This window comes from Psittacula echo (assembly GCF_963264785.1).
Source record: "Psittacula echo genome assembly, chromosome: 4".
In the NCBI taxonomy this organism is placed as follows: Eukaryota; Metazoa; Chordata; class Aves; order Psittaciformes; family Psittacidae; genus Psittacula; species Psittacula echo.
Window position 1 is genome coordinate 14,544,194 of NC_137738.1, and position 21,150 is coordinate 14,565,343.

At 40.1% G+C, this 21,150-nt stretch overlaps 2 protein-coding genes across 4 annotated transcripts in view; one reads left to right on the forward strand and one right to left on the reverse strand.

The window, feature by feature from the left end:
- SPATA17 (spermatogenesis associated 17) overlaps positions 1–15,304 on the reverse strand; it is a gene marked incomplete at both ends in the record, with an annotated part of 79,745 nt that extends 64,441 nt beyond the window's left edge. The window contains 5 exon segments of the mRNA XM_080616018.1: positions 5,292–5,342; positions 11,409–11,490; positions 13,157–13,246; positions 15,197–15,276; positions 15,278–15,304. Of these exon segments, the coding sequence (XP_080472144.1) occupies positions 5,292–5,342; positions 11,409–11,490; positions 13,157–13,246; positions 15,197–15,276; positions 15,278–15,304 (330 nt within the window).
- Positions 15,305–15,714: 410 nt separating this feature from the next.
- Positions 15,715–21,150, forward strand: part of GPATCH2 (G-patch domain containing 2) — a gene marked incomplete at its 5' end in the record, with an annotated part of 119,525 nt that continues 114,089 nt past the window's right edge. For all 3 annotated transcript variants that reach the window (XM_080615357.1, XM_080615358.1, XM_080615359.1), the window contains one exon: positions 15,715–15,770. In XM_080615357.1, the coding sequence (XP_080471483.1) occupies positions 15,715–15,770 (56 nt within the window). The remainder of the gene's footprint in view (positions 15,771–21,150) is intronic.

Below are 21,150 nucleotides of genomic sequence, written 5' to 3' on the forward strand. Positions count from 1 at the left end.
AGCGCTAGACATGCTTCTTTGCACTAAGTGATAGTAAATTTCATACTCTTTGCAACTCCACTTTCTCATATACAAGCTTACTGGGTTAAAAAGGGATAGTGAAAGAGCAAAGAATGAGTATGCCTTCAGAGATATGGGATTAAGCAAAATCCTTTGTATGTGAATAAGGATCTTAGCTTTGTTTTTCTGTTTGGCTTCAAAATTTCTCAACAAGAGCAACTTGGCTCCCATCTAGCTGTGTGCTCATTAATGCAGGATTATGGTCCCTTTGGAACTCTTTCTGACAGTCTTCACCTCACAGTTATAAATGCAGAAGTGGATAGTTCTGGGTTAAAGGATCAAAACTCAAACTGAAAGACAAAAGACTTACATTGCATAAAGCTATAATTATCTCCAATGGGCTCAGTGTACCAATTAAATGCTGCATTCTACCTTTATTTACACCACTTGCTGTTCAGAATGACCTCACTGATTCCAACTGAATGAAACATAAGTAAGAAAAACTGCATTATGCCTCAAATTATTTTATGCTAGGTTTCTGTTTCCCAAATACTGTATGTCAGTTTTCACTACTAATCTTTTTGAATGTTTTACACAAAGCTTCTGATAATGTTCGCATTTTCCATGTGCAAGTTGTAAATGTTTGCTTTTATATGGAACTAGAACATGCTATAACTATATTTCTTTTTAATTCCAAGGTGAATGTTTAAAAATTCTTGGGGAAAAAAATAGAAGTGTTTATGCCCTTCAAAGTAATTAGCAAGTTTCAACAGTGATTGGTACAAAACAATTATTGTCATTGATCAGCACTGAACAGATCATTTTAACCAAAGTCATTGTGTGCTCAGCAGATTACAGCTTGTTAACGGGCAAGTTCTAAATGACCTCTTAAGCTAGTCAAATCAATGATGCATATTCCTCATTAAGTAACATCAAAATGTAAGTGGTCTTATAAATAATGTTTATTTTAAGCACTAAAACAAATGGCAAAACCTTGATATATCAAAAGCCATCTGCTCATGGAAATAGTTTTGGGGTTTTTTTCCACAGGATTACTTTTGTTGCTGGAAATTTATAGCAACCTTAAATCTTTTCAGGGAGAGAATCACGTTCTGACTTGTTAGTCAAAACTGAAAGTGATTTAAACAAGTTCTCTGATTTAATTTGAAAGGGTGAAACTGATAGTTCTGGTTACAACTAAATGCAGAGAGACAGAGATTTAGGCTGACTTAGAAACTGAGCGTGTGTGCGCCCTCAATGATACTTCAATTGTGAGAATTGAATATGCCTTTCTAGTCAATGACTATAAACTGAAATAAATAGTTTAATAATACTATGAGGCAAAACTAAGTGGTTAAACAGAAAAAAGCCACACAGTTATTGTTATATTTTCAGAATACTGAAGTATATTAATCATGAATGAAGCACACAATGTGTGAATATGAGGCACTGTTGGCTTAGGAAACCTAAAGCCTGGCCACGCATCTGTGCAGAAACTCAACAGGCCTCATTGCCTATTTTCCTGGGCTTTGGTTCGTTCTTCAAAAAACAGATGACAGCAAACAACCCAACGTCAAAACATTCAGTATTTCAGAATGATAGTGTTTTCAATCTGCTCTGCAGACATGGCTGCGCAAGATTTAGATAGAAGAGAACAGTATTCTGACATCTGCAACTAAATAAAGATCTGTTGTATTGTTTTCTACTGATTTAAATTTCCATTAAAGGACATGACTGAAAAAAACGGTACTTTGAAGATTTATATCACCTAATGATTCAACATTATATTTCCATTACAAATGAATGGGAACACATTCCATGTCTTTTAAAAATGAAAGACCAAATGCAAAACTCCATTTGATTAGAATATATAATTACCTCTGGAATTTGGTCTTCAAATGCCTTCTAAAAGTACACAGCCAACTTTTAAGAGCTAGCTTGCATCTTCTGTTTTCTCCTCGATGTGGAATACTTTCAACCTAGCTAATAACCAAATAAAATAACTAAATAAACTAAACTCTCCCCGCAAAAAAAATAATTTCTGAGGCATTAGATTGCTGTTCAGCTCTCTAACACGCACCAAATGTAAGATTCTGGTTTGTGCCTTTGAAAGAACCCGCACCAAGTCAAAAACCTGATGAGAACACATCTCTCGAGTCTGAGTTCTTTTGGAACTTAAAAGGCCACAAAATTAAAAACTGTCCTCAGAATCTTCCTACTTTACAGGAGTTTCCTTGGGTTACTCTCCATTCCTACCACATTCAAAGTTTTGGTAGTATTTTAAAGGTAGGATACCTTGCCTAAAAAGTTATAGGCTTCTAAAGTGGGTTTATTCCACAAAATAGAAGAATTAAGTAAGATAAAAATATTTCACACCAAAAAAATCTTATGTCCTTCCCATGTTTGTTTTATATATTTGTTTAACTGTGGTTCCAAAGTACAGTAAAAATTGCTGATTTCTAGATATTTTTAGGAATTATACATATTCTAGATTATTTTGCAGCTTTCCCCATAACAATCTTAATTTCTGTATATTTACAAAAGTTCAAGGACTGTTTATAATCCTCTTCATCTAGCAAAATTCACTCAAACATCAGCAACCTCAGTGCCGGTCCACCTTTATGTTTAGGCAATGAAATTGTCCTCTGCTCTCTGAGTAACTCTTATGAGATTCCATGCATCAAATGTCATGCAGAATCATAGAATCACAGAAGAATTAGGGTTGGAATGGACCTTAAGATCATCTAGTTCCAACCCCCCTGCCATGGGCAGGGACACCTCACACTAAACCATGTCACCCAAGGCTCTGTCCAACCTGGCCTTGAACACTGCCAGCGATGGAGCATTCACAACTTCCTTGGGCAACCCATTCCAGTGCCTCACCACCCTCTCAGTAAAGAATTTCTTCCTTATATCCAATTTAAACTTCCCCTGTTTAAGTTTGAACCCGTTACCCCTTGTCCTATCACTACAGTCTCTAATGAAGAGTCCCTCCCCAGCATTCTTATAGGCCCACTTCAGATACTGGAAGGCTGCTATGAGGAAGGCTTCTCTTCTCCAGGCAGAACAGCCCCAACTTTCTCAGCCAATCTTCGTACGGGAGGTGCTCCAGTCCCCTGAGCATCCTCGTGGCCCTCCTCTGGACTTGTTCCAACAGTTTCATGTTCATTTTATGTTGAGGACACCCACCAGAACTGTACACAATGCTCCAAGTGAGGTCTCATGAAAGCAGAGCAGAGGGGCAGCATCACCTCCTTCGACCTGCTGGTCATGCTCCTTTTGACGCAGCCCAGGATACGGTTGGCTTTCTGAGCTGCGAGCACACCCTGAAGCCGGCTCATGTTAAGTTTCTTATCGACCAACACCCTCAAGTCCTTCTCCACAGGGCTGCTCTGAATCTCTTCTCTGCCCAACCTGTAGCTGTGCCTGGGATTGCTCCGACCCAGGTGTAGGACCTTGCACTTGGCATGGTTAAACTTCATAAGGTTGGCATCAGCCCACCTCTCAAGCGTGTCGAGGTCCCTCTGGATGGCATTCCTTCCCTCCAGCGTTATCAACCGAACCACACAGCTTGGTGTCATTGGCAAACCTCCTGAGGGTCACTCAATCCCACTGTCCGTGTCACCAACAAAGACATCGAACAAGACCGGTCCCAACACCGATCCCTGAGGGACACCACTCGTTACTGGTCTCCAGCCATTGACCACAACTCTTTGTTTGTGGACATTCAGCCAGTTCTGTATCCACTGAGTGGTCCACCTATGAAATTGATGTCTCTCTAATTTAGAGACAAGGATGTCATGCGGGACAGTGTCGAACGCTTTGCACAAGTCCAGGTAGATGATGCCAAATGCTCTGCCCCTATCCATCAGTTCTGTAGCCCCATCATAGAAGGCCACCAAATTGGTCAGGTAGGATTTCCCCTCAGTGAAGCCATGCTGGCTGTCACCAAGCACCTCCTTGTTTTTCATGTGCCTTAGCATGCCTTCCAGGAGAATCTGCTCCAAGATTTTGCCAGGCATGGAGGTGAGACTGACAGGTCTGTAATTCCCCAGGTCATCCATTTTCCCCTTCTGGAAAATGGGGGTTATATTTCCCTTTTTCCAGTCGTCGGGAACTTCACCTGACTGCCATGATTTTTCAAATATGATGGACAGTGGCTTAGCAACGTCATTCACCAGCTCCTTCAGGACCCACAGATGGATTTCATCAGGTCCCATGGACTTGTGCACGTTCAGGTTCTTAAGATGGTCTCAAACCAGATCCTCTCCTATAGTGGGCCTAAGGTCTTCATTTTCACAGTTCCTGTGTCTGCCTTTCAAGACTTGGGTGGTGTGGTCAGAGCATTTGCCAGTGAACACTGAGGCAAAGAAGTCATTAAGAACCTCAGCCTTCTCCAAATCCAGGGTAGCCAGTTCTTCTGATAGCTTTCGGACAGGGCCCACATTGTCCCTAGTCTGTCTTTTATTTGCAATGTAACTATAGAATCCCTTCCTGTTATCTTTCACATCCCTAGCCATGTTCAATTCTAACTGGGCCTTAGCTTTCCTAACCTGGTCCCTAGCTTCCTGGACAGCCTTCTTCCCAGGCCACCTGTCCTTGCTTCCACCTTTTATAAACCTCTTTTTTCATCTCAAAGTTTCCTGAGCAGCTCCTTATCCATCCAAGGAGGTCTCCTGGCCCTCCTGCTGCACTTCCTTCTAGTCGGTACACAACACTCCTGAGCTTGTAGCAGATGGTCCTTGAATATCAACCAACAGTCTTGGGCCCCCTTGCCCTCTAGGGCTATATTCCATGGAACCTTACTAAGCAGGTTCCTGAAGAGACTAAAGTCTGCTCTCTTGAAGTCCAGGGAGTGAGCCTGCTGCACGTTCTTCTCACTGTCCTGAGGATCTCAAACTTGACCATCTCACGATGTACTAACATAAGAAAAAGCACAGCCATATCAACAAACCCAAAAGCCCTCTCGTTTGTCAGAATTGTAAATATATGTCTACATTTGTAAGAATACAGCTAGAATGTTTCAGGGTTTTATCAGTATCATATCAGTTAAGGTAGAATGAACATTTCAATAGAGCAAGACACATGCAGATGCCTTAAATTCAGCTACAGCTTTCAAATACAACCCAGACTACTGAGTGTAACTTTAATTTTTAACTATGTACCATTTCCCGCTGTTGCCATCAGCATATCAATCAAGTGCATATTATTCTGGTTTGCTCATTTTATTAAAAGCAAATTCGGAGCACAATTGACTTTTTCATTTGTTTAACAAGTGAAGAAATATTTACCCTGACAGCCATTTCAATGTAGAAATTCATCTTCATCATAAAATATGCTGTCTGTGAATGAAGGGGGAAGAAAAGAAGGCATATATTTCAGTTGCACAAAGACAGTGCTCCTATTTTTACATATAAAAGATAAGAATCTTTATACATAATACATAATAAGAATTCTAGGCTAAGAGAGAATAAAATCAAACTTTGTATTGAAGAGATAGGCTTCCTAATACATAATGCAGGTTTAACCAGAAAAATCTATGGTAGTCAAACTAGGAGCTAATGGAGATATATGATCATAAAATGCTCTCCGCTGAGTTTGATAATCAATGGTGCTCTACTGAGAGTAGAATAACAAAGCAGAAATATTCACAAGTGCTGGTGACACGTAGTATCATGTATGATTTATTCACTGGGGTTCTTTTAGCCAAAACTCACAGAAACATAAAAGGAATTCATATTTCAAGACGTCTGGTTTAATGAAAATTTCAAAGAAATGCTGTCTTCAGTCGAAATCGTTCAAGGATACATATGCAGTGATGGAGCAAAATTGTGCCTTCCAACCATCTGTACTAAATGTTATGTACTTAGCTGCCTCCTGAGTAATCCTTGGGAATTTTATTTCATTTAATATTCATTTTAACATCATAAAATCATAAATACAATGATACCATGTTACAGTGAATCCCCTGACATAGAAAACATTTCCTGAAGTCCTGGTTTCTTTCCAATAAAGTAGAATTCCTCTCATAGTGAACGAATCCCATATTATACTAAGCAATCACTTGGCAGCATAGGTTATTTTAATGGATACATCACTTTAAACTAAGCTTTCACATCTGTTCCACCCTCTAATTACAAATGCAAAATGAACATAATTCACAATTGTATCATAAAAAGTAAAATATAAGTACTTTGAATGCAAGAGTATGTCCTTTATTTAGCACAACATGTAGCTTTTATGTGTTTCTCATGTTTTAGACACAAATCAAAGGCAAAAGTGCTTTCCCCCGATATAGTGATTTTCTCCCCCATGGCAAACAGGGATTCACTATAAAAGGGTTTCACTGTAATTAGTGTTATTTGAATTGCCTAGTCTGATCCAAAGCAAATTGTCTGTGGAGAGCAGCAGGACTGGATTATTTATCAACAGTCTGGGCAATTAAGAAACAGTTGGCTGCAATATGTTATTTACAAATGAACACAATGATGCTACTTCATTTTAAATTCTCTTTCTTCATTACATTAAGCAAGGCATAATTCCTGCAGTTTAATTAGGTGCATTTTAAATGCCCACTTTCATATCATACCGATCTACTAATAATGGAAACAGTCGAAAAGATATTTCTGATGTAAAAGAAAAATGCAGAACTGTTAAATGAGAAACAAGTTCTGCATATATGTGTGTATACATACACACATACACATATATATTTAAGGGAATCTCCACCTCAACGATATGAATTAGAATAGCAGACTCTGTCTCCCCTTTTGTCTCCATAAATGTTTCCTGAGTGATACTAACTGTAGACAGCCAATACTGGAATGAAATAATGATTGTCAGGGCTAAATATATTCCTAAACTGCTTGATTAAATTGATACAACTTTGCTTTGCGTTTCATCCCTTCTTCTTTTGTACCACCTTCTTTCTTGCCCTTCCATCAAATAGATAAAGTACTTTTTTAATGGGAATTTCTAAGCTTAAAAATTCTAATTTCTGTCCATTACTGATTAAACTAAAGTCACATCTTTGTTTATTCTCATATTTTAAGGCTGTTAGGTCTGAATACACTCCATTTCTCTGAAGAACCTCAGTCAGAGACCTAACATCACAATGCTCTTTATATCTTCAATACTGGAAGACAGTGGGACCACTTTCCTTCTAAGCTTGGCAAAGTACTGAAGAGCTGTGCAGTTGCATCTCTGTCTACCATTTACAGAGATAGTCAATGACAACTAGAGTTTTAACTTGCTTACTTCACTTAGGTGTGAGAAATCTAAGCCTTACCATACCACAACTTAACAAGATCAGGCACGATAAATAGGAAATTACATATTCCTGCTTTTACTCAACACTACTCTAAATCACAAGTCAGCCAAATGAAGAATTAACTGCTTTACAACCTTATCCTTGTGCTTAAAGCCAAAGCCTGTGTTACCATCTAGGTTCTTCTGCACTGTTTTCTAGTCCTCATTAGAATAATGCGTATTACTTCTGCTATTACAAGTGATGGAGAATTAGAGCCATAATTTAGTGCTTCAACCCCAGTCTCTATTTATATTGTTTCTTAGTAAAGAAAAGATTCTTTCCTGAACTGGTGCTTTCTTGCACAGAAGACTCCTTTCTTATGTGTAAGTGGAATTTCCCGCATTTCAGCTGTGCCCATAGCATTGCCTCTAGTCCACTGGCTCTGGATGCCAACTCCAAGGTAACACTGCAAGGTTGACTCTCTGAGAAGAATTATCTTGCCATCTCACTCACATGCACCACCTCCATTTTTGAACCATGAAGTCTGTATCTGTCTCTGGTTTTAATAAACAAGTCTCTCTACTACTTTACATTAGGTCTATGGTTCCAAAATACATTTGAAGCTTTTTGTGTATGAAGTGCTGTACTACTTTCTCTTTTCTGTTTAAAAACATGTCTGGGGATCACCTACAGATGTGATATGATCCTGATTGGTATTCTGTTTTTCTTTTTTTCTCTTTCTTTCTATATCCTATTGTTATTGATGTTGTTGTATTATATTTTACTTCTATTTCAATTATTAAACTATTTTTACCTCAACCCATGGGATTTTACTTTTTTTCTGACTCTCCTCCCATCCCACAGGGAAGTTGGGGGGGGTGAATGTGTGGCTGCATTGTACTTAGTTGCTGTCTGGACTTAAAACACCACAACTTGAGATTAATATTAGGAAACAAAGCTTTATACCAAATAATCTCTATTTAGAATATAGAAAGGCACATAACTTTAGTGATATAAAAAACATCTTTTTATTTTTTTTTTTAACAATGTATTTTAACAATCAAAACAAGAGGCAGCAGAAGAGTAACAAATGAAATATTAGCAGTGATGCACATATGGACAGCCAATCTGATGAGCCTCAGCTTTTGTTATTTTCCGCATCAGTACCACTCACATTTCACCATTTTGAATATAATCATTAAAATGATTTATTATCAAGCAATCCTGGGTATTTTGTGCATATGCTTTGCCTTGTTTGCTGGCAGCAGATACCAATCCAATCATTACCAGTGGGCAAATTTTAAAGTGACCAGTCTATTTAAGGAATTATCATGTCAAAGGTATCATTGTGTTTCATACTTAGGACTCATTACAACAGTTATTAGCAAGAGTCCAATGCAAACATTAACTAATCCCAAATTCAGCCATTGATGGAGTAAAGATAGTATAACAATGAATATACATAATAAACTCAAACTTTACATTTAAGTCCATCCCAAAACATACAACACTGAATATAGCTGTCAAAAGGGAGAGAAAGCTACCTCTTTATCTGCTACTTGTATGGCTTCCAGGTTATTTTTCAATCAAGGTGTCCTATTTAGTCCTCTCCAATCAAAGAGATGGCAAACACAAAATAAAGCATTTGAGGGGAAATGGTGGTTTTCCACGCTGATTACTATACAATCTGTAAGTTTGCTGATGAGATTCTCCTCCTCTAGCACTCTAATACTAAGTACTGGAATCCAGAAAGTTAATGAATTCATGGTATGATTTAGAATGTATTAAGCGTGGGCTTGCACAATTTCTTTCCCAACATTATTCCACAAACTTCAGATTCGGCAAGGGCTTGTCAATTACGGTTATTTGAAGAACTACACATGAACCAGGCTTTATTGGTTCAAGTATTTATTTTTATCTCCAGAAACATATTTCAAGAATGGGAAGCTGAGGGGGGTTTATGATGGTAGCTATCTCAGGCTGGTTATTACAGCAAACGTGCTAATTTGAAAGACTATCTTAAAATGCAACTATTAGAATGGGTTTTTTAAGAAGAGGGGGCAAAAGAAGAGAGAAGTAACAAAGAGATGAGGTAAAAAAACTCCCATTTCAGAGATGCATAGAACAATTGAGGTTGGCAGAGACCTCTGGAGCTCCAAACCATTGCTCAAAGCAGAATCAGTCAGAGCAAGTTGTGCACTTCAGCTGGGTTTGTAGTATCTCCAAGGATGGGGACTCTACAAAACCAGCTTGCACTCTCCGAGCAACCCATTCCAGTATCTGATCACCCTCTCAGTTAAAAAACAAGAAAAGATCTTTGAGGTGGAATTTCCTATATTCCAGTTTGTGCCCTCTCATCCTGTCACTGGGCACCAACTCCAAACAATGTTGCAGGCTGGCTCCCTGGGAAGAGTTATCATGCCATCTCATCTACAGGGCACCACTAAGAAGAGTAGGTACTGTGGTGATGTATCTTAACTGGGCACCACTGTTTTTACAACCTTTATATAGGAAAATAAGCCTCTAAAGTGACACCGTTCTGTTTAAAATAGGAGACTGATTACTATTAACAGAACAATTAGTATTTGAATATGGAGTGGTCAAAAGATAATTCTTTACAATCTGGGGGGATTGAAAACCATGTAAAATTATCACCATCAGGCCTTTGTCCTGCTTAAGTCCTCTTAAAGACCTAGAGATCAGATGACAAAACCTGATATCCTGAAACACAGAAACACATAAATTGCCTTGTTTCTGAAATGCATCACTCTATAATGTTTTAACTGTGAAAAAAATGTAGAACTTGAACTAATGTAGAACTAAATGTAGAACTAAAACATTGCCTGAAGCATATCTAAGCCCTACACATGAATTCGTCTATCCTTCTCTTGAAAACCTGCAGTAAAGGGAGTTCCCACCATGTTTTGGCAGTATGTGTCAACGTTTCACATGAAGTTGATTTCTTCCTTCCCTCTTCCCAGTGACTGCATGGATCATTTCTTTCCATTAATAAATTTTAATATACATTAATATTATGTTCCTCTTCTACAGAAGCTTTTCTAGATTAAACAAACCTTCCCTAAGCTCCAGGACAATATTCAACTGAATTCCAACGTTTTTTTAAAGCAGAACCCAATCTCAGCATGCAGCTACCTGCCCTGTATTAAAAAAATGAGTGATTTAGAAGACAGACTGAAAGCCACAGCCTGAAAGGATCCATATCCTAATAATTTATTAGATAAGGCAGGTAAATTGGAAAAGGTAAAATCCTTCATTAGACTACTGATAGACCTGGGGGAAAAAAAGACAAGCTTTCAGGCACACAAGTCCTGCTACTTGAAAACACATTTTAGTAGGAGGTATGGATTTTAGCCTGTAATATATGAGTTATTATGGCTCTTTTTTTTTTTTTCTTAGCTTGTCTGTATTTGCTGAAAGACAGTAATTTAACCTTAGCAAAATTAATCAAGAATAAATGGCTAACAAGTTTAAAACTAGTGTAAAATATTAACATAAATTGATAAATTACTGAAGTAAACTAAATACCTTAAACTCATTGTTTTAGGTTAAAAGCAAACTAGTTTTTAACAAGCAATAAATTAGTTTTTAACAAGTTTTTAAAAGCAAAAAAGTTTCTTCTTAAACTCCTAAACCTGCTAACAGGAGTTCTAGCTTGTGTGCTATCATACACTTTTGCTATCTTCAAGTCTGTCAAGGGAATTAGATTTACTGTGATCTCCTGTGTGCCTTAAGGCAAAACCTCAAATACTTCAAGGTTCATTAAGCAGGAAATTTCAACCATTAAAACATAGAACAGCAATATGTAGACAATTTGGCTTATTTTCTTTTCAGAATTAAAAGTTCTGCCAGGAAAAAAAGCATCTTGAAAAGTTCCAGTCCTTCAATTAGCATCATGCAGGCAGGCTTCTGCATGAACAGATCTCATTGCTGGAGACTGACACTCCAGACCTGCAAACACTTAAACATTAACTTAACTTATGAGTAGGCTTACTGACACTAGTGGTGATTTCCATGACAATAAAGTACATATTGATGTGTATAAAGGATCACGTTTCAGCTTTTGAATTTCAAGACAAGTGAATGACTTCAGATGTACTCTATAAATAACCAAACAAAATGTTTAAAACTAGTTTCCTACCTTCACCATTTTTCTGAAGTGTTTTCTGCTTAGATATCCTCTCCACCACCTCTGTATAATAATCGCCATTTGGTTCAGATATCTAAAATGAAATATATTACCAAAATAATTATTACTTTGAGACTTTACAAAACAACTTTATTTTTTCCTACAGTATTATCCATACTTATTTCAAACAAATGGCCACTGCAAACATACTCCATACATATACACATACGTGCACACACACACACTTATAAACTAATTTATACATATATTTACTCATGTACACATGTATAAATATGTGTGCTTTTGGAAAAAATGGGTTACTGAAAACTTTTATCTATGTACTGTTTCAGTTATCATTACAAAAATTGAATGAAATAGCCTTAGAAACGTAATTTGCATGGTAGATGATGGTACTTTTATTGTTGGTTTTAACCAGCACATCTGACCGGTTCAGAATTTTTATCAATCACATGCAATATTTTCACAGCTTTCCAATTTTCAAAGATTTGACAAACCCCACATATATCTGGAATTTCTCAAATACTTTTTTTTCTTTTAGAAAATTATATCTAGCTTAATCCTAAGTAAATCCTTACTCTGTCCTTATATATATATATGCTTTATTATAGAATCATAGAATTATGTGACTAAAAATTCTGCAATTGATGTCTGACATCAATTTCACAGAAACCAATACAATCATTACTTTGGGACTGGCTAGAAAAAGCTATTTGTACCACCTAACCGGGGCCAAATTTAGAACCCTTGCAATACAGATGGAGTCACTCGGTGGAGGAAGTGTTTTCCAGCAGGTAACTCAAATGAGAGGCTAATTCAGAACACTCACAACTGGCTATATCGAGCCTGTGCTCCTAAATCAGACACCACATCCATGTTTGGAAAGAGGACATTGAGCAGGATTACTGTACTCAGTTGCAGGGAAAGTCCTCTTCTACACTTAGCTGATCTAGTTCTTATGTGTTCATTACAATTATGTTGTTCTTACAATGGTCATTACTAACTACAAATGTGCATGTGGAAGAGCATTTTCCTACAGAATAGGCTGGCAAAGACACTTGGGGTTTCACTTTCTTCTGCAGCTGTTACTGTTGTTGTTACTCGTGCTGGAAACAGAGGGGCACATGTTACTCATGCTGTTGTTACTCATGTGCTGGAAACAGAGGGGCACTAACCAATCCTCTGTCTTTGCAAGGGCTTTTGACACTGATAGCATAACTGATATTCCTTGGAGGGCTGAAATACCATGCTTGTTTGCCTGCTGAGCGCTTGCTTGTGATGGTTGCATCCTGTGATACCACACTTGAACCAGCACTGGAAAACACATTATTAGTGCTTTTTTAAACAACTGCACATAATGGCTGTAGCATTTCTTTTTGTGAGGGAATATCTGCCATGAAGTGGTTAATGTTACTCAACCTAATAATTCGTTAGGCTTCATACAGTATACTTGGATGACACATAATGACTTGCAACAGGCAAGAGGTCAAACTAGAAGACGCAGCAAACCCTCTCCCTCACAGCCCTAACTTTTATGCAGAGATAGAAATTTGAGCACATGAGTTAGACTAGTTGCGCTTATGATCAAAAAAAAAATGGAGAATGGCCTTCTGGGAAAAGAGACTAACCATAGTGTTTCCAAAAAAATTATATCGATGTCAATAGTAATATCATGAGGAATTCTGGCAAAAAACAAAAAAATCAAGATTGAAATATAGATTAAGACAGACTTAATATACTACCTCAGATAGGATCGGACTCTGCATCCTTGAAACCAGCTCTGGATTTTGACAGCAGCCTTGTACTCTATTTTTCTTTCTTCAGCTAGAGATCTGAAAACAGAGAATAGTAATATTTGCCAGCATAGTAATTTAGTACATGCAGGCTGAGAGAACTGGGGTGTTCAACCTGGAGAAGAGAAGGCTCAGGAAGTCTTCCAATACATAAAGGGGGCCTACAAGAAATCTAGAGAGGGATTTGTTACAAGGACATGCAGTGACAGGACAAGAAAGAGTGGTTTTAAACTGAAAGAGGGTAGATTTAGGTTAGACATTAGGAAGAAATTCTTCCCTATGAGGGTGGTTAGGTGCTGGCACAGGGTGCCCAGAGAAGCTGTGTCTGCCCCGTCCCTGGCAGTGTTCAAGGCCAAGTTGGATGCGGCTTGGAGCAACATGGTCTAGTGGAAGGTGTCCCTGCCTATGGCAGGGGGTTGGAACTGGATGAACTTTAAGGTCCCTTCCAACCCAAACCATTCTATGACTCAAAACACACATGCTCCAAAAATACTTCAGAGAAAGACCCCAGCAAATTTGACATGCATTAATGACCCAAAATTGTTTGTTCAGTCTAGAAATTAAATAAGGATCTACCAAGATCTCTAAACAAGTTATTCTGATTTGTTTCAGGACTTTCCTGGCAGCTGTGTTGAAGTAGTCTGAGATTCTCACCCTAACAAACAAAGATCAGATTACAGATCAGCCTTTCAGCTGCTGAGCTGGACATTTTGAAGCCTCTCATTTAAATTCTCAGCTGAAAATCTGAATTTCAAGAAACTGATGGATTATAGCCTACTCATAAAGGGGAACAAAAACACCTAAATAACAAACGATTTTTTTGAAAGCTCTGCCAAAAAAAAACCCCAAATCCCCAAACCTCAAGCATGCTGCCCTCCAATGGATTACCATGTCTGGCTCAGCTTGTTCTTTTTAACTTGAAATATGTGAAATACAAGCATAGTCTCCCATAACTGATGCTTATTTAGTGAACTGATGCATGCACAGCCACAAGAGTACAAGCTAAAGTTCTGAGAAAGAGCAAGAAAACACAACACATTACATGCAGGCAGGGACTGAACTCTGTGTAACTTTTAGTGATGTTCAGGAGCTTTGTTATTCATGATAATGAAGTTGTAATTAGATTCTAAACCAAATTATTCATTAATTAGTGAAGAAAAACATAACACTACATGTATGTTAATATTGCTTTTTTCTGTTTCAGCGTTACTGTTACCCATACAGCAGCAGCAGCAATGCAGTTGCTACAGAATAAAGGATGCAATATTAAAATAAGTCTTAAAACATTTTATTTCCTAAAATCTGATCTGCGAAAAGTTAGCCACCACTATCTTAGCACTCAGAAAACTCAGAGATAAATGCAGAAAACACAGAGAAAACAGAGACTGTCCTGCTTGTTAAGGGAAAGGTAAGAGATGGTCATCAGCCCGTTACTCTACATGGGACATTTTGCATCTTTAGCAGAATAAACTTAGTAGTAAAAGACAAAGTACGTCCCAGGTATTAGAAACTCAAGCAGCATAACCTGATTTAGAAAGGAATTGTAAGCAGTGTGGATAACAAACAGTAACTTACTTGGGGGGGGGGGAGGGGTAAGTCTGTGCCAAGTAATGACAAAGAACAAAGCAACTGGTGCCTTCCAAGAGGATCAGAATAAGTTATAGATTTGGACCACTGCATGGACCTCGGGAGGCTCAGAGCCTCTTGAGACCTTCCAGAACTTTCCCCATAGAATTAGCAGGGGGCGAGGGAAGAGCGGGACACTGCTATCAGACGCCTTGAAGCAGATGTGCTGCTGACATCACGTCTCTCTCCTCAAATCACTGCAGCGAGATTTGGGGTCCAGAGCGTGGGTGCTCTCCGGAGAGGTTGTTAAATCAAACCGTTTTCAGCGGGAGGGCCGCGATCTCGTTGCTGGGGGAGCCTGCGCCTTGCCCCCCTCTCCATCCCCAGCCCCACAAGCACTCACCGCCGGCAGGACGCGGTTACCTGTTCCTATGGAACCACTCTTCCCGCAGAAGTAGCAACCTCGCCTCAAGCCTAGCTACAGCCTCCATGCTCTCCCCCTCCTTCCCGCCCACCCGACGCCGCTACCATGGCAACGGGACCGTACCTCTCCGCGAGGGGGACGGGGTGTCGCTCCCCATCGTAGCCCTAACGGCAGAGAAAAGAGAGGCACTGGCGGCAGCGATTGCTCCGCGTAGCCGGACTGGAGCGGAAGCAGAGCCAAAGCAAGGTGCGCGGCAAGAGACGCGGCTGTGTGGGCAGCAGTCGGGGGACGGAGAGGAGAGATGGTAGCGCCCGGCTTCCTCCCGGTGCAGCAGCTGCTTCCGGGCTCTCATCATGGGGGCCTGAGGAGCAGCGCTGGTCGTCTGCACCCTCCCCTCCCGGCCCTCGCCCGCCAGCCCCAAGCCTCACCGCCGGCCCCCGCCCCGGCCCCCCTCGGCCCAGTCTCTGCGAAGCGGCGCCAGCCTCCCCGGGGAGCGGCCAGGGGAGGTGCCGGGTTCATGTTCCGGGTCGCTGAACCTGCCTCGACCCGAGCTCAGGCGGCGAGAAAGAGCTGGTAAGCTCGGGCCCGGGGGGCGCCCGTTGGGCGGGGGAAGGAAGGGGACGCTTCTCCGCCGCCCCCTGCCCGTGTGTGGGGCCGCAGGGCTGGTGTTTGAGGGAAGGGATCGGAAGCACCGTCGCTGCGCCCCCGCCGCTCTTCGTTAACGCGGAGGTGGAGACGTTGGTGTTTTCCTCACCGGGGGCAGAAGCGTTGCAGGCCGGGCAGGGGTGGTTCGCCGTGGTTATAAGCGAGCAATGTGCTGGAGGGAGGAACTTCCACCTCTTTGCTAAGAAAGGAACAGCAGGTAAAGGATGGATCGAAACTTGGCCTGTTTTGTCTGTGTGTTTGGGTTGCTCCGATCGATGTAGACCCTCTGAGGACTAAACCCTTTGCAGTGTATGCTGCAGAAACACCCAGTCAGGTGGTGTTGCTGCTCTGAGGCAATGTTGTTGCAAACCAAGAATCAACAAGTGTAGCTCTAGACAGTGAGCAAGGAAAAGATGGGGTGATGCTCCTGCGGTGGAGTTAACATGTTGACTGGTTTATGTAATTCATAACATAATGACCCCAGAGGCCATACTGGTTTTGTTGTGGAACTGAGGAGATACTGATTAACAGAACAGAAAAAGAGAGAAGTGAGTTTTGTTAACAGGCCACGGAGCTATAAAGACTAATAGTGGAGAGACTTGATGGAAGCCAAGTGTCCCAAACAGCCAGCTGGGAAGCCTTCAATTTCCTTCATGAAATGTTGCCATCTTGTGCTTATGTAGTATGGACCGATGTGTCGGTCAATTTCACTTTCCTTAATGGAAGTGGGGAGGAGCATTGTAGGGTTTTGTTTGTGTTTATTTCTTGAGTGTTGATAATTTGAGGACCTGAGGCTTTGTTTAGAGCCTGTATTATCATACAGATACCTGCTGGTAGAGTTCCCACATCTGCAATAGATTTATTTGTTTTTTAATATAGGGGGGTTTATTTGTTTATTTTATGGGGATGGGCAAGAAGAGAAAAAGAAAGGCTTAGTGCTTCATTTTCTTACATAGGAAACTCCATTTTTTTCTCCACTTCTGCTGCTACTGCCACTTTTGTACTGTGGGTATTTTTGTGCTGTGCTGCTTTATCTTTTGCTAAATAGGAAAGCTTTCAGAGAGGGATTTTGTTTGCCCAGCTGCTGTATATTTGCTAGAAATATGCCAGTATTGCTTGGCATGAAAATTTGCCCAGCATAAGTGTAACTTTGCTTTTGTGGATGTAGTTCAGAACCCTTCAGAGAACATGGTATTCTGTAGTGGTGGAAGTATTTTTATTTGAGTACTAATGCTGCATACAGTAGGCACATTGCAGAAGACATTCCAAACTTGTATCTGTACTCAGAGGAAGTTTTCATTGCATACTCAACCTGTCATTTGTCTTTAAATTTTACTGGTTTGTTTTCACATAAAATAATTTCATTCAGAGGCTTTAAAAATAGTGTTCACCAACACAAGATGTGGGAATTTGGCCTATTTTTCTGTCATTGTTATCAGACAGTAGTAATTTTGCTTCTGCAATTAGGCTGCCTGGAGCAATTCAGTGCAGAGAGAATTATTGAAGTCTTATCTATAGGACTGTTAGTTTAGAAGTTCTGAAGGAATCATAGAATAGTTAGGGTTGGAAAGGACTTTAAGATCATCTACTTCCAACCCCCCTGCCATGGGCCGGGACACCTCACACTAAACCTCATCCAACCTGGCCTTGAACACTGCCAAGGATGGAGCATTCACAATCTCCCTGGGCAACCCATTCCAGTGCCTCACCACCCTCTCAGTAAAGAATTTCTTCCTTATAGCCAATCTAAACTTCCCCTGTTTAAGTTTGAACCCGTTACCCCTTGTCCTGTCACTACAGTCCCTGATGAATAGTCCATCCCCAGCATCCTTGTAGCCTCCCTTCAGATACTGGAAGGCTGCTACGAGATCTCCACGTAACCTCTTCTCCAGGCTGAACAGCCCCAACTTTCTCAGCCTGTCTCCATACGGGAGGTGCTCCAGTCCCCTGATCATCTTTGTGGCCCTCCTCTGGATTTGTTCCAACAGTTCTATGTCCTTATTATGTTGAGGACACCAGAACTGTACACAATACTCCAAGTGAGGTCTCATGAAAGCAGAGTAGAGGGGCAGGATCACCTCCTTCGACCTGCTGGTCACGCTCCTTTTGATGCAGCCCAGGATATGGTTGGCTTTCTGGGCTGTGAGCGCACACTGCCGGCTCATGTTCATTTTCTCATTGACCAACACCCCCAAGTCCTTCTCTGCAGGGCTGCTCTGAATCTCTTCTCTGCCCAACCCATAGCTGTGCCTGGGATTGCTCCGACCCAGGAAGATCTATTAAAAATCTGACTGCTCCTTGGGGCCCTCTCTTATACATCAGCTGTTTCAGAAGCTGTCTGTTAAAGGAAACCCATTTGAGTGAGATACAGGAAAATATTTTATTTGATGTCTAATGCTTGATGTAGACAGTTAAGAACTTGTGCTTTCTAAAAACATGAATACCCTGAAGAAGTGTGTAGATTCAGGACAGCTCCAGAGTAAGTGTTCACTTTGGGTGATAAAACTCCTCTGAAGCTGAATGTTTTGAATTTATATATTGTGAATTCAAGTGACAATTTAGGAATAGTTTGCATTTGGGTTCTTAGTGGGCACTTTGATTCTTTTGATAGTGACATTGGCACTTTAATAGTTCGTGGTTTTTACCACCTTGATGTTTAATGAAGTCATACTTCTGCAAAGGGCAAGCATATCAAGAAATAGCAGCAATGGGATAGCAAGAATTGCTACCTCTATGAGAAATTGCTGCAAATCTCATTTCTAGCTGACCAATTCATTTGTGTTAGACCTTTATTAAATGCAGTTCATGGCAGCATCTTCCTGACTGTATACCATTGTTCTGTACTGAACACGCTTTCACTATTAAGTATGAGTAGACCTGACAGTATTTATTGTTGTGCCTTCTTAGATAAGCAGCAGTTGTAGAAAAATCAAGTGTACTTATTGCAGGTTTGTCTGTCCCTGATTTTTAGGGGGATCAGTGCCATAATCAGTTAATTAAACTCCACCATTCCTCAAATTCCTCTCAGCCTTTACAGGAAGCACTGGACAGGTTCCTCAGAAGTGGAAGAATAAGGGTTTTTTTGATAGCTTGCTGTTATGCCCCTCAGCAATGAGTCAAAGGCTTTTTGGGCACTGTGTAGCTCTCTGTACCTGGTTGTCCAGTGGACAGTGCCTAAGGACATAAGTATGTGTGGATGTGAAAATGGATGCTTTGTGTCCTGCTCTTGGTGATGGCTGTTTGATGACAGGTTTGTTTAAAGAATCTGGGCACAACTTCTGTTCCTGATGTATACCGTAAGCTTCTACATAGCATTGGTTTATCAGTTATTTCCTAATCTACCATTGTCTCTTGCTAGCTTTTTAATACTTTTAATTGTGTTGTTCCACTTTAGTTTCCCCTTTGTGTATCCTAAGAACCATGATAATTCTCTGGTTTTGAATCTATAAATCCTTCAGGCAAGGCAGTGCTCCCAACCCAAATGCTTGGATCTGTTCCATCCAAATTTCAGTCACAGTCATCAATAAAGCAGAGGTCTCAAAAGTAATGATTCTAAGGCTTTGTGAAAATAACTTCTGAGGTGGAGAAATGGGATTCAAATTAGTGCCTGTCAGAAGATAAAGATACACTGAATACAGACGGGTTACAAGGCATCAGAGAATCTGTATGGGAAAAGACTAGGGAAAGTTGGGTTTATAATCCCAATGTGCAAGGAACTACTTGGGTTTTTTCTTGTCCTCTTCAGTTGTGAGCAATGTGGGTTGTGAAGGCAGCAAAGATCATGGCTCTTCTCAGAAGTGATGAGATGCAGATGCAGCAGAACTTTAGCTGCAGTAAAACCCGTATGTATTTAACAGGGAAAGGTTTAGAACTAGAAAGTAAATGTAAATATAAATGCAGCTCTTGGTTTAATGAAAGATACTGCCTCTATATGAGTTGTGTGACTAAATTAGCTTTCCTGTCAGTGTGTGTTTGTTAAACGTTTCATGTGTACTCAGAGCTCTGCATTTTTCCATGCTTTAGGTGGAAAGTGAACAAAAATGGTACTTGACTGTCCCTAGAAAAGCAACTGCCCATTATTTCCATTAGGAGTTTCAGTACTAATAATACTGAACACAAACTGCGTGAACGGTTTTGTAGTAGGTGAAGACAGTTACACTGCTGCCTGCAACAATACTGTTAGGATCTGGTTCTGGAAAGGGTTAGAGGGGAAATGGATCAGCCTTTAAACTGCATGAAAATCACTTTAGATAAATGTAAAGGTCAGTGTAGGCAAACTAGATTTTCTTATAGTAAAGTAGAATCTTCTCCTAGTGAAGACATTAGAGTTTATTGCTAGCTGTGGGCTGTTGCTGTAAAAGCACTTTTATAGCCTTACGTGAGTCATGCTAAACTACAGCTCAATAGTTTATGTACCTCAATATGTTGTTCTGCGTTCCTTATTACAACCTTTGAAGTTGCTCATCTTACTGAATGCAATTGATACTCGCCAGTAGTACCTTTAACGCTTCTTGTGGTTATTTTTCAAAAGAAAATATTTTTGTTACAGAAACATCTGCAGCAGTGATTTAAATGACTTCATAGGTTTGGAATACAAGCTGGTTGTAAACAACGGAGAAAGATGCAAAAGTGAGTTTGATAAATAATGCTGAAATAGAAATACACTCCTGATTTTCGAAACAGGTTTCAGATTAACTGTTCTAGCTGGTTGCTGTTGCCATTTTTTTTCTTCTTCAATTATAGCAAGAGAAATGATTGATCCAATTAAATTAATTGGAAGAGATTTCTTGGCTATTCAGGAGGAGATTTAGTGTGGACCCCTGGCATGTTGAAAATGCAATGTAAATCAAAAGCTGAAGTAGTATGTGTATTGTTTTCAAAATCTATTACAAAGGAGTTTCCACTGTCCCAGCTGATCAAGTAATTTTCATAATCATCCTAAGGAAACATATGTTGAAGTAATTATAATACGGATTTATCTGTTTTAAGAGGTAATGCAATTAGGATACAGTTATATCATGTATATCATACAGTTTAATCATGGCAGTCAGGTGAAGTTCCCGACAACTGGGAAAAGGGTAATACAACCCGCATTTTCCAGAAGGAGAAAATGGATGACCCAGGGAACTACAGATCAGTCAGTCTCACCTCTGTGCCTGGCAAAATCTTGGAGCAGATTCTCCTGGAAGGCATGCTAAGGCACATGAAAAACGTCAAGGTGCTTGGTGACAGCCAGCATGGTTTCACTAGGCGGAAATCCTGCCTGACCAATTTGGTGGCCTTCTATGATGGGGCTGCAAAACTGATG